The sequence below is a fragment of the Electrona antarctica genome, assembly GCF_951216825.1.
Source record: "Electrona antarctica genome assembly, chromosome: 11".
In the NCBI taxonomy this organism is placed as follows: domain Eukaryota; kingdom Metazoa; phylum Chordata; class Actinopteri; order Myctophiformes; family Myctophidae; genus Electrona; species Electrona antarctica.
This window is the reverse complement of record NC_136792.1, coordinates 14,731,847-14,745,625: the sequence shown is the minus strand read 5'-3', so window position 1 is coordinate 14,745,625 and position 13,779 is coordinate 14,731,847. Positions and strand designations below refer to the sequence as shown.

Below are 13,779 nucleotides of genomic sequence, written 5' to 3'. Positions count from 1 at the left end.
GAAGTGGTTGTCCAACAATCTTTGAACAAATGTTCAGTTGTAGCAGTTGGGACTTTAAGGCTGCAGACAAACAGCCATACCAGGTGGTAATACATTTATTCTTATCTTTCCATGCCACGCACATGCACAGTCAGATGGCGCTCCGTGCCAGAAAATATATTTATTTTAACAATACAATAGAACACAAGAACACTGATGGTGGTGAACCATGTTCCACATCTGGAAGGCTACTCAGTGATCTCCTCACAACTGCATCAACATGCCTCCCCGATGGCCTCTGTGTGTCAGCAGCATCAGTTTTGAAAAGTTTGCGAGTGATATTATAGTTATAGTTCTTCTATTTATAGTGACTCATAGGAATAGACTATGTGACAACCAGGTATAGTCTGGTGACCACCGGAGAGACGGGTGACAGCCGGAATGTAGACGGCACCCGGGTGAGCAGTATGGGTTAGCTCCCCAGCCTGTGAACTCCGTGAGGAGGAAGCCCAACAAACCCTCGTGAGGCCTTTAGGAGGGCCATTCAAACACCAAGCGGAGCCCGCAGGACCACCTTCTCACTCGGGTGGAGTCTGCAGAACCATTGCCCACCACTCCTGAATGAAGTGTCTGGTGCTGGGACTCTGGTGCAACGCACAGATCTTGGGCCTGGTGAGAGCAGGAGTGGACCTGGTGAGACGTAGGAGGGGCCCGGATAGGAGTCAACCCACAGAGCCTAGTCCTTCCATGCGCCAGAAGCGTACCTCCCAGCCCTGGGAGAGTAGTTATGGAGTAGTTCCAAGTTCCAACGGATTGTGTGGCCCTGGTTTTTCCCTAATGGGACTGATTGAGGGTAGCTACTGGGACGTAAGTCGGGACATGATCACCCCGGCTGGGTCGCCTGAGTGAGGGGTATGATGTTCGAGAGACCCGAAACCCCGATGACATTGGGATACATCACTGAGGATGCATCCATGCGATGCTTTTTTGTTATAATTATTATTACTAGTCCTTACCCGTTCTGAATATATGAACAGCAAATGATGTTCAGTGTGGGTAATGTAATGTAATAGATCACATTACTGATAGGGGTGGAATTGTTTACAGATGGTCTAACAACAACAGGGTTTAAGTCCACCCGGACGGGGAATTGCCTTGGCAACAGTTACAATCCTGTGCACTTTTATATTTGTTGGATGATCATAACATTATGAAACAGCGCGTGTGTTCACGTTAACATGCCCCCGTCCAACTGTCAGAGCTGGCTTTCAGGTGCCTGTGCCACGCAACCCCCGCATTGGCCGCGATGCTTCCCCAAAGAAGAAGTTCTGTCGACTGACGCAAGAGTAGCTAGTAGTATCAGGGTCCGAGTTTTACGCGGAAAAATGTGTCCCAGTATTAATCTGTGTCCGTCCCAACATGCATTTCACTGGTGACCCTTTCACTGGTGACCCGGAAGTGGACAGACAGACAGACAGACAGACAGCGATCGGTCCATTTAGTAATGATAAGCTTCTTTTTTCTGTTGTAATTATTATTATTATTATTATTATTATTATTATTTTGCTCTAAAGTGTTGCTTATTTGGTCTTCCTTTCTAATGTTGTTAACCCAGTGGTTCTCAAACAGTTTCATGTCGAGGACAAGGACCACGCCACCCAAATTCATATGTATAACATTCCTTATTGTTCACTTTTTGGTGGAAAAAAGCAGATCTACAAGATCACAATTGTGGGAGTACAATATGTACAATATATATTGATATTGTTAAAACAATGCAAACCATATACACGAGTACGTCGGGCATGCACAAATGCGCACACACGCATATAGTCACAGCAAAGTTGGTTCAGTCAAGTGTTCTGCGTTGAAAGGGTCCAGGCTGGAAAGCCAATCATTCCTAACTGGAAATTACTATTGGTTACTATTGGGATATTTAGGGTTTATTTGAGTATGTTTAGTTTCAACACACTCACACTTTACTTACTTACAGTAAGTCTGTCATGTTGCTGCCCCTGAGCCTCAGTTCTATACTCAAGAGGCTATGCAAGGTCTAGCAAACACCAACTCGGGACTCCTGAATCACTGCCCTCCACACCCTCCTGTCGAGCATCAGCATGCGAGGCCATAAAACACTCAAGAAGCACTTTTTATATCAATGAATGGACTATAATCGATTAAAATTATGAAAACAACAATCTCAGCTTGTAGGTGCAGGCCAATATTCACTATTTGTGAATGTTTTTATTTTTTACTTTTTGCCTATAATATACATGTATATGATATACAAGTACAAGCCAAAAATATGGATTACTAATCAATTATTTGATTAAAATAATGATTGATTATTTAGTATAATTGTATTATTGTTTTGTTTTAGTTTTTTGTTATTTTTGTTTTGAGGGTCGCTATAGTGTCTGCAGGCTTTCGGAATTATGTCATGTAGCAGCCAAAGATATATGGACTTTTAATGTTTGTTTAGAGCACTAAACATGACATGTGGTAGCCAAGTCTGTGGACTTTTAATGTTTGTTTAGAGCACTAAACATGACATGTGGTAGCCAAGTCTGTGGACTTTTAATGTTTGTTTAGAGCACTAAATATGACATGTGGTAGCCAAGTCTGTGGACTTTTAATGTTTATTTTGAGCAAGTATATGGAATTTTGATGTTTGTTTAGAGCACTTTTAACAAACAGAGTAGCAGGGGCGGCGGTGGTTCAGGCGTAGAGTGGCCGGATGGTAACCACAAGGTTGCCAGTTCAAACCCGGGCTCCCCCAGAGTTGGTGTCGAATTGTCCTTGAGCAAGACACTGAACCCCTAATTGCTCCCGATGTGCTGGTTGGTGCCTTGCATGGTTTCCGCCGCCATCAGTGTATGAATGGGTGAATGTAATGCACAATGTATGTAAAGCGCCTTGGATAAAGGTGCTATATAAATGCACCATTTACCAGCCAAGTATATGGACTTTTAATGTATGTTTACAGATCTTTAAACAAACATTACCAGGCGCCTCACTTCACACAAATGTGATTTCTTTATTTATAATTGATTAAATCGATTTGTTTGAGTAAGTTGCACCCCGATATTAGACTGTGTGATTGACAGGAGATATGATAAGAGGAGCAGAGTTTTTGCCGTGATCCTTAATACCAGGACAGAATAATGGATATAGTTTCTCAGTGAAGTTGCAGCCAGTGAAAGAGTAGATATGATCTCTGGCATCCACATCATAAAAGGAGACCAGGCCCTCCTCATAACCCACAAACACCCCCACTTTCTGGAGCTTCTCTCTTACAGGGAGGAGGACAGGAGGGTCGGTACCAGCCCAGTACACATGTTCATCCCTTAATGACACGGTCCAGTAACCGTTTTTGGGGTTGAGGGTGATGTCTCCCTTACTGTTGATGGACTCTCTGGCCACTCCTAGATGCCACCCATTCTTCCCTTTTACCTGGACCTCATAGTACAATCTTCCTGAGGAGACTCTTTGTTTACCTAAGACAAAGATGCATCGAGAGAATCTCTCTCTGTTGTCTGGCAGATTGTTCTCTGTGCCTCCATTGTTCACTTGTTTTCCATCTTCAGACAGGACAAGTTGACTGTGTGCTGCTGTATCAGGGTTCAGAATTACATTCACTGCATCTTTCTGGATGCTACTCAGTTCAGCGTCATAAAGCTTCTTCATCTCTTTACTGATTGTCTTCTCCAACTGAGCCACAGCTGTCCTCACAATCCCAACATAAGACGGATAGTCATTGACCTTTGTCCCGTCCTTGGTATGTCGAAGGGCTTTGATGGATGGGAACTTTTGGAGGAGGTGGAGGTGGTCTTCAGTGTTTGAGAGGTGCTTCAGCTCATAGCTCCTCTTCTCTAACTCAGTGATTTCATTTTCCAGCTCTGTAATTAAGCCTTCCGACTGTTTCTCTGTTGCTTTATGTTTTTCAAAACAGCTCGTCAGAGCAGTGAAAAACTGCGTGCATGTGTCCGCTATCTTTTTGTGTATGTCTTTGTTGCTGAGCTCTACCGAGTGTTTGACCTCCTGGATCTTCTGTTTTTTCTCCTGGATCATCTGCTGAACTTCCGCATCTGTCTTTCTGAGCTCAGCCTTCTTTCCTTCACATTCTTCTTTCAGGGATACAAGTTGATGTAACTTGTGGTCGGACTCACTGCAAAACTGACAAACACACATGTGGTCAGTCTTACAGAACATCTCCAGAGGCCTGTCATGTTTCTTACATATAAAGTCCTCCAGGTTCTTCACAGGGTTGATTAGTTTGTGTCGTTGTAACGCTGGGACCGTCTGGTGACGTTCCAGGTGAGTCTCGCAGTAGGAGGTGAGACACACCAGGCAGGACTTCAGGGCCTTGTGCTTGGTCTCTGTGCAGACGTCACACAAGACATCATCCGGTTCAGCAGGTTGCTGCTGAGACTTCCTGAACTGATCGGCCATCTCGGAAATCAAAGTATGGACAGAGACCTCTGGTACAGAGACTTCTGGTACAGAGACTTCTGGTCTCTTATGGATATTTTTTGCACATAGTGGACACCGAAACAAATTAGTATTCGTATCCCAGTAATATGTAATACAGGTGTTACAGTAGTTGTGGGCACATGGAGTGGCGATTTGATCAGTGAATACAGCCAGACAGATAGAACACCGTAACTGCTCTTCATGGGTGTAATTGCTCGTACAAGACATTCCCACACACTGAGCACCAGAGTGTCAATTCAGGTTTATTTGTAAAGAGACTCCTTATCAGACCACGTCATACTGACAACATACAGGCGTGCAACGTCATCACAGAGATTGACGTGGAACTAGGAGGCAGAAAACAGCAGTCTCAACAGCATATCACATTGTCAGCATTCATGTATAGCAATTATTGTCTGTACACTAGTAAATCTTTAGTTTATTGCTGGGACAACAATTCAATCAACATACTGTAGATCTTCAGGAATGTGTTGATCTTCATTTGTCCTGCACCTGGAAGAAATAGGTCAACAATACAAAAAACTACGCTAGTTTTGTGGATTCATTTATTTGCACCACTCAGTTCACACGGGTGTGATTTTTTTTTATAATTCATTTTTGTATTGGGTGGTTGAGTGGTTACATACATTCTTGAATGCATATCAATACACAATATCATAAGCAATGATCATAGTCAAGGAGGAACAGAAAATGGTTTACATGACATTAGAGTTTTTAAACATTTTGTATTTCATTACGTTTATGGCTTCATCCACCCAATGGTTTTTTCATTTTATTTTCATTCACACCTCATTCTTACTAAGCCTCTCTCTCTCTCACACACACACACACACACACACACACACACACACACACACACACACACACACACACACACACACACACACACACACACACACACACACACACACACACACACACACACACACACACACACACAGGCACAGGCACAGGCACAGGCATGCATATATTATCATTGTACTTGGAGTCCAGCTTCTGATGTCATATACTGTACTTATGACATCAGGTGTCTCCATATATGGCATAAAAGGGACAGACAGATAGAATCCAACTGAAGTCCTACTCGACACATACTGTATGCTCAACATGCCCTCGGGTCCTGTGGGGTACATATTTTGGTTATGGTACTTTGGTGTAGTGTAGTGTAGTAATAAAAGTACCATACACTGATGATCACAAAAGTGAGAGTCAAGTCAGTCTTTGTATAGACTCTAAACTTCATTGGGCCAGGTCTTCCACAAGCACGCGCGCGCGCTCGCGCGCACACACACACACACACACACACACACACACACACACACACACACACACACACACACACACACACACACACACACACACACACACACACACACACACATACACACACATACACACACACACTACACTGTGTGAGACCAGTTAAACCAGTACCAACCATGTCTACACTGTAGGTCTCTGTTTTATTAGTATAATTAATTAATAACTGAATGAACCACTAGAGGTCGTGGTTGACCGTAGATTTTAGAAGAGCTGTCTATAGTCCCAACACCAGAATGAATGGATTCAAAGGAAAATGTATGAAATATCATGGATTTATTTTCATTATTAGATATTAGATTATTATAAGCCTATACAGGCTTCTTGTGTTATCCTATTAGCATCATTGTATAATTGTACCTATAGCCATTTGAAACACTAGATTTATGTTTATTTGTATACTGTTGAATCTAGATTTGCAACACCAACCGTTGACAGCCCATACATCCAAACAGAAATACAGAAATCTGATTGTATTAAACTCACCAACATTGCAGCTGTACGAAATGCTTGAATTATTACAACTTTGTTATCTTTGGAGGAATAGATGGCTATTCAAGGAAGGTAAGTTATTGTTGTGATGTTTTTACACAATAGGCATTTTAAGCTCCCCGCAGCCATTGTGATTCATCTTGAATTTAACCCCTTGTTTGAGCCGAATCTGGGTTGCACATAGTTTGTTGAACTCCCTCTGGTGTGGTGATTGTGGACTTTGTTGACATTGAGGAAGTATTTAGACAGGTGCATGGGTATCTTAGTGGTGTAGCGAATCTTGTAGACAAGGCCCATTGCAAGATCCTGTACTCTGTCGTCAACCCTAAGCCATTCCAGCCTATCAAAATGGGCAGGGTGAGGTGGGTTCTGGGAGTCAGGCCAAGTAGTAGCCTGACCAGTTTGTTTTAGGATGTCTGGAGCCTTGTTTTCAGGGCCTTTGAGATGCTGTGGTACCATGAGGTGCATGCGTAGTCAAAGAAATCTTGTACAAGGGCTCCTGTTAGGGCCTTCAAGGTGTTTTTGTTGACCAGTGAGGAGATCCTGTACAGGAATCTTGTTCTTTGGTTGACTATTTTGATTACATTGGTGGCCATTTTATCACAGGAAAGATTTACATGCAGGATGGAACCTAGGCAGGTATATCATATTTTCTTATAATATTTCTCATAATATTGTCACCCACTTGAACTGAGAAGCCGTGGGCTTAGCTGAGATTACTATTAGATCCAAAGAGAATGGATTCAGTTTTTCCCAGGTGGAAAGATAGTTTGTTATCAGCGAGCCCGGTGTAGATTCTACCGAGTTCAGAGCTGATGGCCTTTTCAACCTGCAGTTTGTTTCTGTCTGAGACCAACAGTGCCGAGTCATCCGCAAACAGGAACAGATTGCAGTCACAAGCCATGATGTCATGTCGTTTACATATATTAGGAATAGTAAAGGATTGAAGATGGATGGATGGGTGGATGGATGCATAACACTATATTAATAAAAAAGGAAAAACAAAACCATGGTAACTTTCTTTGGTTAAATGTCTGAAAATACACATTAATGTAAAAATCCAACATATTAATATCAAAGTATTAGTCAATTAGTAAAGTAAAGTAGTAATGTATGTAACATTATATAATCATCAGCTTATCGAGACGGACAAGTCAGATGTAAAGCAAATACTATAAATTACAATGTAAAGGAATTTAGCAGACAGAGTGACGGCAAAGTGCCAAGTAAAACAGAACGGCTGAGTGAGTCACGACGAGTCACGACATGCTTTCGCTGTCCAACTCCCGTTTTAGAACAGCACACCTGTCAGTTTTGTATTTGTATTACAGTCTGTTCTTCCAGTTGTAAAGGATGTATTTTCTCTGCTGGAGGTGGCTTCCATTCCAATGTTTTGGTCATGCAGTGCAATATTAACAATAGGCAACAGGACTTTGGAAAGTTTGGCAACCACACATGTTTTACTTTGCAAATATACCTACACCACCGGTGTAGGTTGGTAGTAAATATGAACTTGTAGTAGCTGTGATGCGTTGAGTCCATTCCTTTCTCTCTCTTTATTGTTTTCTTTTTGTGCTTCTTTTTTGTTTCCTCTGTTTTTTTCTCTACCCTTTCTTTCCATTAATACAATTATAATCTTCAATGGACACATCCACCTCAATGTACTATTTTTTAAAACTTTTATCGTCTACTTATTAGTTATTATAGATTATATATTGTTTATTGTGTATGTATATAATATATTATGATTATCTTTATTTAGGCTATTACCAGTAAGACGCTTGAGGGCGCGGTCGCGCTGCAACAACAGAGCTTCTTAATACGGTACAGTTGAGAAGCAGGAGTTAAACTATTAATCTGGTGTCAGTGAGGTCAGATGTAGAGTTGCTGCCCGGCTCATATATGCAGATGATGATCTAGTACGTCAAACCATGCATGGCTATATCCTCAGGGTTTGATGAGATCCATGGTGATGATAGTCAGTTCCAAACTTCCACACGGTGCAAACACAAACATTAAACGCCATTAACAATAAAGAGACAATATGACGTAAATGACACATTATGACATACATTTTCCCTTCATTGTCAATGCGTTTACAAAAAAGGGTTCATCGCCAAATATAGCGTTGCTTGAGTGTAGACTAGACTAGGGTCAAACCCTCTACACTGTCACTGTTGTTGACCCTTTATCTCATGAGGTGAGAGAGTATGTTTATCCTCATCTTTAAGGGCAATGTTGTCGTCGTGTTGTTTTCCATGTTTTTCCATTTAATCTTATTTCCATTTGGTACAATTGACAATCTGGAGTGGGTGACAGCTGATAGTGGAATTAATACACACGCAAATATTGATATGACATCACTGTGTGACAGGGCAGTCCTGTGCACCAGATACAAGATACTTTACAAGGTATTTTTTAACATAGTAATAAGATGTGAACATAAAATATGAAACAATAAATCATAATTAAGAAAATACCCATCAGTGATGTCATGATGTGTGACCATATATGGAGACGTGGGTGAGTAGACATGATGTCACGATGCGTGACCATATATGGAGGCGTGATGGGAAATGCACGGTCGGTTTCATAGTAAACTGCGACCTGCGGTCGCAAATATTTTCTTTTCTTCTCATCCATTTTTGAGTGGTGTAAACCACTTCTACAACTGGCTTTGTTAGTCTGTCTGTCTGTCTGTGCAAAAAAAATGAGCATGGTTGATGCTGATTGGTTGATGCTGATTTCATTACGTCAGACATTACGTCAGAACACAGCTGATCAGGCTATATAATACCTTACACCACTCAGTTCACACAGGTGTGATTTTTATTATTTCAGCCCACTGTTTTGAACACGGTTTTTGTGTTTGTCTGTTTGGCAGCTCAAAAGGTGCATTGGAAACTGAATGTTCATTGCACTATATGAACAAAAAACTAATAATAATAAAAAAGTAAAGGAATGCATTTCTCTTCTCTTCTCTTCTCTTCTCAGAGGGCATTTATTTATGATAATGTGGGTATGTCCTATAGAGCAGTGGTTCCCAAACCTTTTAGCCTGTGACCCAGAAGAGAGATTAGATGTTTTCCCAGGACCCAAACTAGTGAAACTAGTCGATCTACAAGCTCACTACACGCCGCTTCCAAAAATAAGGACACACACACACACACACACACACACACACACACACACACACACACACACACACACACACACACACACACAGTCATGGGTCTCATTGCCTTGACTTACCACTGCATGCTCCCATGAAAGTAGAGGAAGTTTTCATAAGCAGGGGAAGTTTTCATAATGTTTGAGATTCCTCAAACATTCGACACACAATGTTCTCACACAAACCTTTATTTATACACAGGAAAGGTGACTGAGCAAGTGTGTTCGACCCTCCGTCAATCAATAAATCATTATATCCTTTTGAGCAAGCTTATAGGGCTTTGGGTTTTAAATGTACTGTGATATATTTTGGTTAAAACAAAAGGTGTTTTGTTAAAAGGTTTAACACTATAGGGCTCCATCTTATGCCATGCTTTATCCTTGAATTACGCATTTAGGAGCTTCCACTATGCATAAACGTTATCTTTGCGGCCACACAACCCACTATTCATTTTGCCGACTCCTATATTTGCGGGTGGAGGTGTGTCTGTAGGCGTGTTGATGCGCTTTCCCTATATTTGCTATCTTATGCACACAGGTTTAGGACAATGGAAAGTGCCTCTTCAAACCACCCATAATGCGAAATCCGTTTGATAAAAGAATGCGCTCCTGACTCTGAGATGGTGAGACCTGAGTTGGAGCTGCCTCGGCTTGAGTCATGTTGCACAACATTCACAGCTCAGAGGTCTCGTTCTGTCTTAATTCTTCACAAATCTATTTGACTATAATCAGCAGTGTCAATTCCTTGTGCTTATTGTCTCCACCAGGCCGAAGGCATGGGGAGAGAGTATGTTTTGCACTCCGTCCGTCCGTCCGTGTGTGTGTGTGTGTGTGTGTGTGTGTCCGTCCGTCCGTCCTTCCGTCTGTGACCAGCTAATCTCCGGCACCGTTAACCCGGTCGATGCCAAATATTGCACACACACTCCCTGGATGCCAACGATGAACCTCTGCCCCAAAATTTCCAGAACGGCCTGTTATAGCGCCACCAGGAGGCCGCTTTGTGCAAAACAAGTTTTTGGACAGTACACCTACAGATTTTGTCCAAACATCACGCAAATTGGTACACAGTCTCTCTAGAGCCATTCAACGAAACGGGTCTTTCAGATTTCTCAGACTCCATCCTGATTGGCTAAGATTGGCTTCCAAAGTTCGCAGGAGTGCTCAGTTTCAAACAAAATGCTGCAAATCATGAACACATCGTGTGATTTCCGTGAAATTGTGCACGCACATTCCCACTAGGCCGAGGAAGAAATGCCACATGAACATTTTCAACTCAGCCTCATGGTGGCGCTATAACTGGCCGAAAAGTGTTTTGACCTCTAACTGCACGGATCTGTGGATAACTTTGTATGCCAACTCCCTAGAGGCCAAGGAAAAACCTTTGCCTGGAATTTTTCACATCTGCTCTTTATAGCGCCACCAGGAGGCCGACATATGTAAAACACATTTTCTAATATTACTCCTTCAGAATGTATCCAAATTTCACGCAAGTCGGTACACATCTTCTTCATAGTCATGTAATCAAGACGGGTTTGTTTGATTTCTCATCATCCACCCTCATTGGCTACGATTGGCTTCTAAACTTTTCAGGAGTAGCCCGCTTTGTACCCGTTTTGTACAAATCGCCACAACTACTCAACGCAGCGTCCGATTGTGGTGAAACTGTGCATGCATATTCCCACTAAGCTTTGGAAGAAATGCCACTTGACAGTTTTCAAATCAGCCTCATGGTGGCGCTACAACAGGCCAAGCCGTGTCACACACACACACACACGTTTATATTGCTCCTAAACATTTTGCCAAACATCACACACACACTCCTATCCTCCTGGTGGAGACCTGTGCCCAGAAGGGCACTTTTTCTAGTTCATTATTGTGTTTAATTGTCTAGTCAAAGAAGTTATTAGATTTGCACGAGTGAGGCTGTGTTGGAGCTACTGGACACAAAACAACCCGGCCTCTGTATCAAATATAAATAGGCTATATTTCAAGGCAGCAACGTGTGTCGCTCTTCCATAGCCATGGGCCATAGTGTAAATCACTGAGCATAATGTTAAATGGATAATGGATCTCTTAAAGGCAACAGCAACATGGCATGGTGATTGGTTTAATCATTGTAACGCCCAAACCACACCTATGCATAATGTAAGGGTTGTTTAAGGGACTTAAAACAAGATAACAAATTTTACGGGGGCCACACCTCTCACACAATACTAAATCCCCAAATTAAGGAAAAAGGGCCCCTGCCGCAAGATGGAGCCCATAGTTTATTTATTTTGTTGCTACCATAGGTCGCAGTTTACTATGAACATCTCGCGTCCGTCACGCCTCGTGACACGCTCCATATGTGGACAATACCGAATTAATTCCATATATATGCTGATCTGACCTCATCAAACCCTTAGATCTCCATATATGGAGCTGACCTGTTCTGACATTCCATATGTTGATCTGACCTCATCAAACCCTGTACACTCAAGACACGCTCCATATATGGTGGTGCGTGTCATGGAGAAGACTGGATCACCTAGATCTGCATATATGGAGCCGGCCAGCAACTCTACATCTGACCTTACGGACAGTCGGACACCAGATTAATGGTTTTACTCCTGCTTCTTAACTGTGCCGTATTAAGAAGCTCTGTTGTTTCAGTGCGTCTCGCTTCTCGCCCTCAGAGCGTCTTACTGGTATTTATACGTTTATTTGGACAGAACAGCTCATAATAATGAACATTGAACACCACACATAAAATGAATGTGTGTAAATGTAAATACACATAGGATTTAGCAAGATTTCTAAATTCCATCCGTATATGCAATGTAATCATAGCATATAGTAATCATCGCTATGTTTGTTAAGTAACATGGATCTTTCTGTCTCTCCAGCTCTTTAATAAACACAAAATACATGTTCAGGTAGGTTGCCAATTTCAGCCAATCAGGAGAGAGTACCCATTTATCAGTTTAAATGTTATAGTCTCCCAGTTCCAATTTTATCTGCTAATTTCTTTGGCATCACTTACAAATGGGCTTGTTTCATCTGTATCCTGTGTGAGTTCTCTCACCTCTCACCACTCTTTGCACCGTGTGTCAGTCTATAACCTCACCCACCTGCCTGACCCATGGGAGGGCTGTCTTACTGAGACAACATGTGGTCCAAGGACTGTCTAAAGAGGACGAGTCGCGAAGACCGTACGGGCGACGCCATGTTGCTCCATATGGTGCTCCATGGAAGGAAAGAAACATGCGCAGTTGAGACCAGGAAGTTGTACATGCACAAATTTGGGCATGTCCTTGATATGGTCCAGGAAGTAAGTGAGCCCAGTGTCCATGACATCATGGAGCCCATGGACACTTTGAAATACTGAAATATCTAAAAACACAAATTACCCACATAAGAACCCCAGGAAACATCAAACATCATTAAAATAAGATCTGGTTGCAAAAGGGGTGAAGTGGCCCTTTAAGCTCCACTAAATTCCATTGTTAATCCGGGCCTGGCTGCTATGCTGACCGAAGGATGCGTTGCACTCTGCATCTTTTGTCTAATCTCATGTACAAAATACAGTTTATTGAGGGGAGAAATGTCTGGCTATGAACATTTAATGTTTGCTTTAAGCAGTGACGTCATGTGGCAGCCACAGTGGGCGCACCTCATTTTCAAGTGTGATTTTGATCTGGATTTCGGAAATTACATCATATGGCAGCCAAGTCTATGGACTTTTAATGCTTAGAGTACGACGTTAAAGGAGTGAGGTCCCTACACATGTCTTTATATTTGGGTAGCTACATGTATACATGTATCTTTTAATCATCTTTAACATGTTTATTTTTCTGTTTTTCTCCCTGCTCTCCCTCTCTCTGCCAACCACCCTTAACGAAATGTCACAAGAAATGCCCACTGATTTTCATCTGTAGATACACCTGTCATGTGACTATATATAACAGATTCTGATTCTACACACATGCAGGTTATAAGCTGTTTCTGTCTGCCTTTTTTTCTTGTCTTTCTTTTTCTTTTGCAGAGAGATTGGTCTCATAAAAAGACTTGTGTTTGTGCATGCTCTAAAAACATTCACACACTCAAAAAAGGGGAAAACATGGGGGTTTTCCCCTTGTTTATTGCTGCCTAACCCTGACGTCAAAAACCCGGCTCAGTGACAGTGACTCGTGCACCTGTCGTTTGTTTAAGCTGCATGAATGCATGTCCTTGTTAAAACGTTATATAATATGTTATAATATTTTCTTTTTGCATATGTGTAAGATTTGCTTTATAAATGAAGATGTATTGATAGATAATACAGTATAGAGCAACAAATAAACA

General features: G+C 41.9%; 1 protein-coding gene across 1 annotated transcript; it reads right to left on the bottom strand.

The window, feature by feature from the left end:
• Positions 1-3,066: 3,066 nt before the first annotated feature.
• On the bottom strand, positions 3,067-4,431 carry LOC306931999 (E3 ubiquitin-protein ligase TRIM21-like; the record flags this gene model as incomplete). The annotated part of the gene is made up of 1 exon (XM_079513704.1): positions 3,067-4,431. The coding sequence occupies one exon, from the start codon at positions 4,429-4,431 to the stop codon at positions 3,067-3,069; it is 1,365 nt and encodes a 454-aa protein (XP_079369830.1).
• Between the last annotated feature and the right edge of the window lie 9,348 nt (positions 4,432-13,779).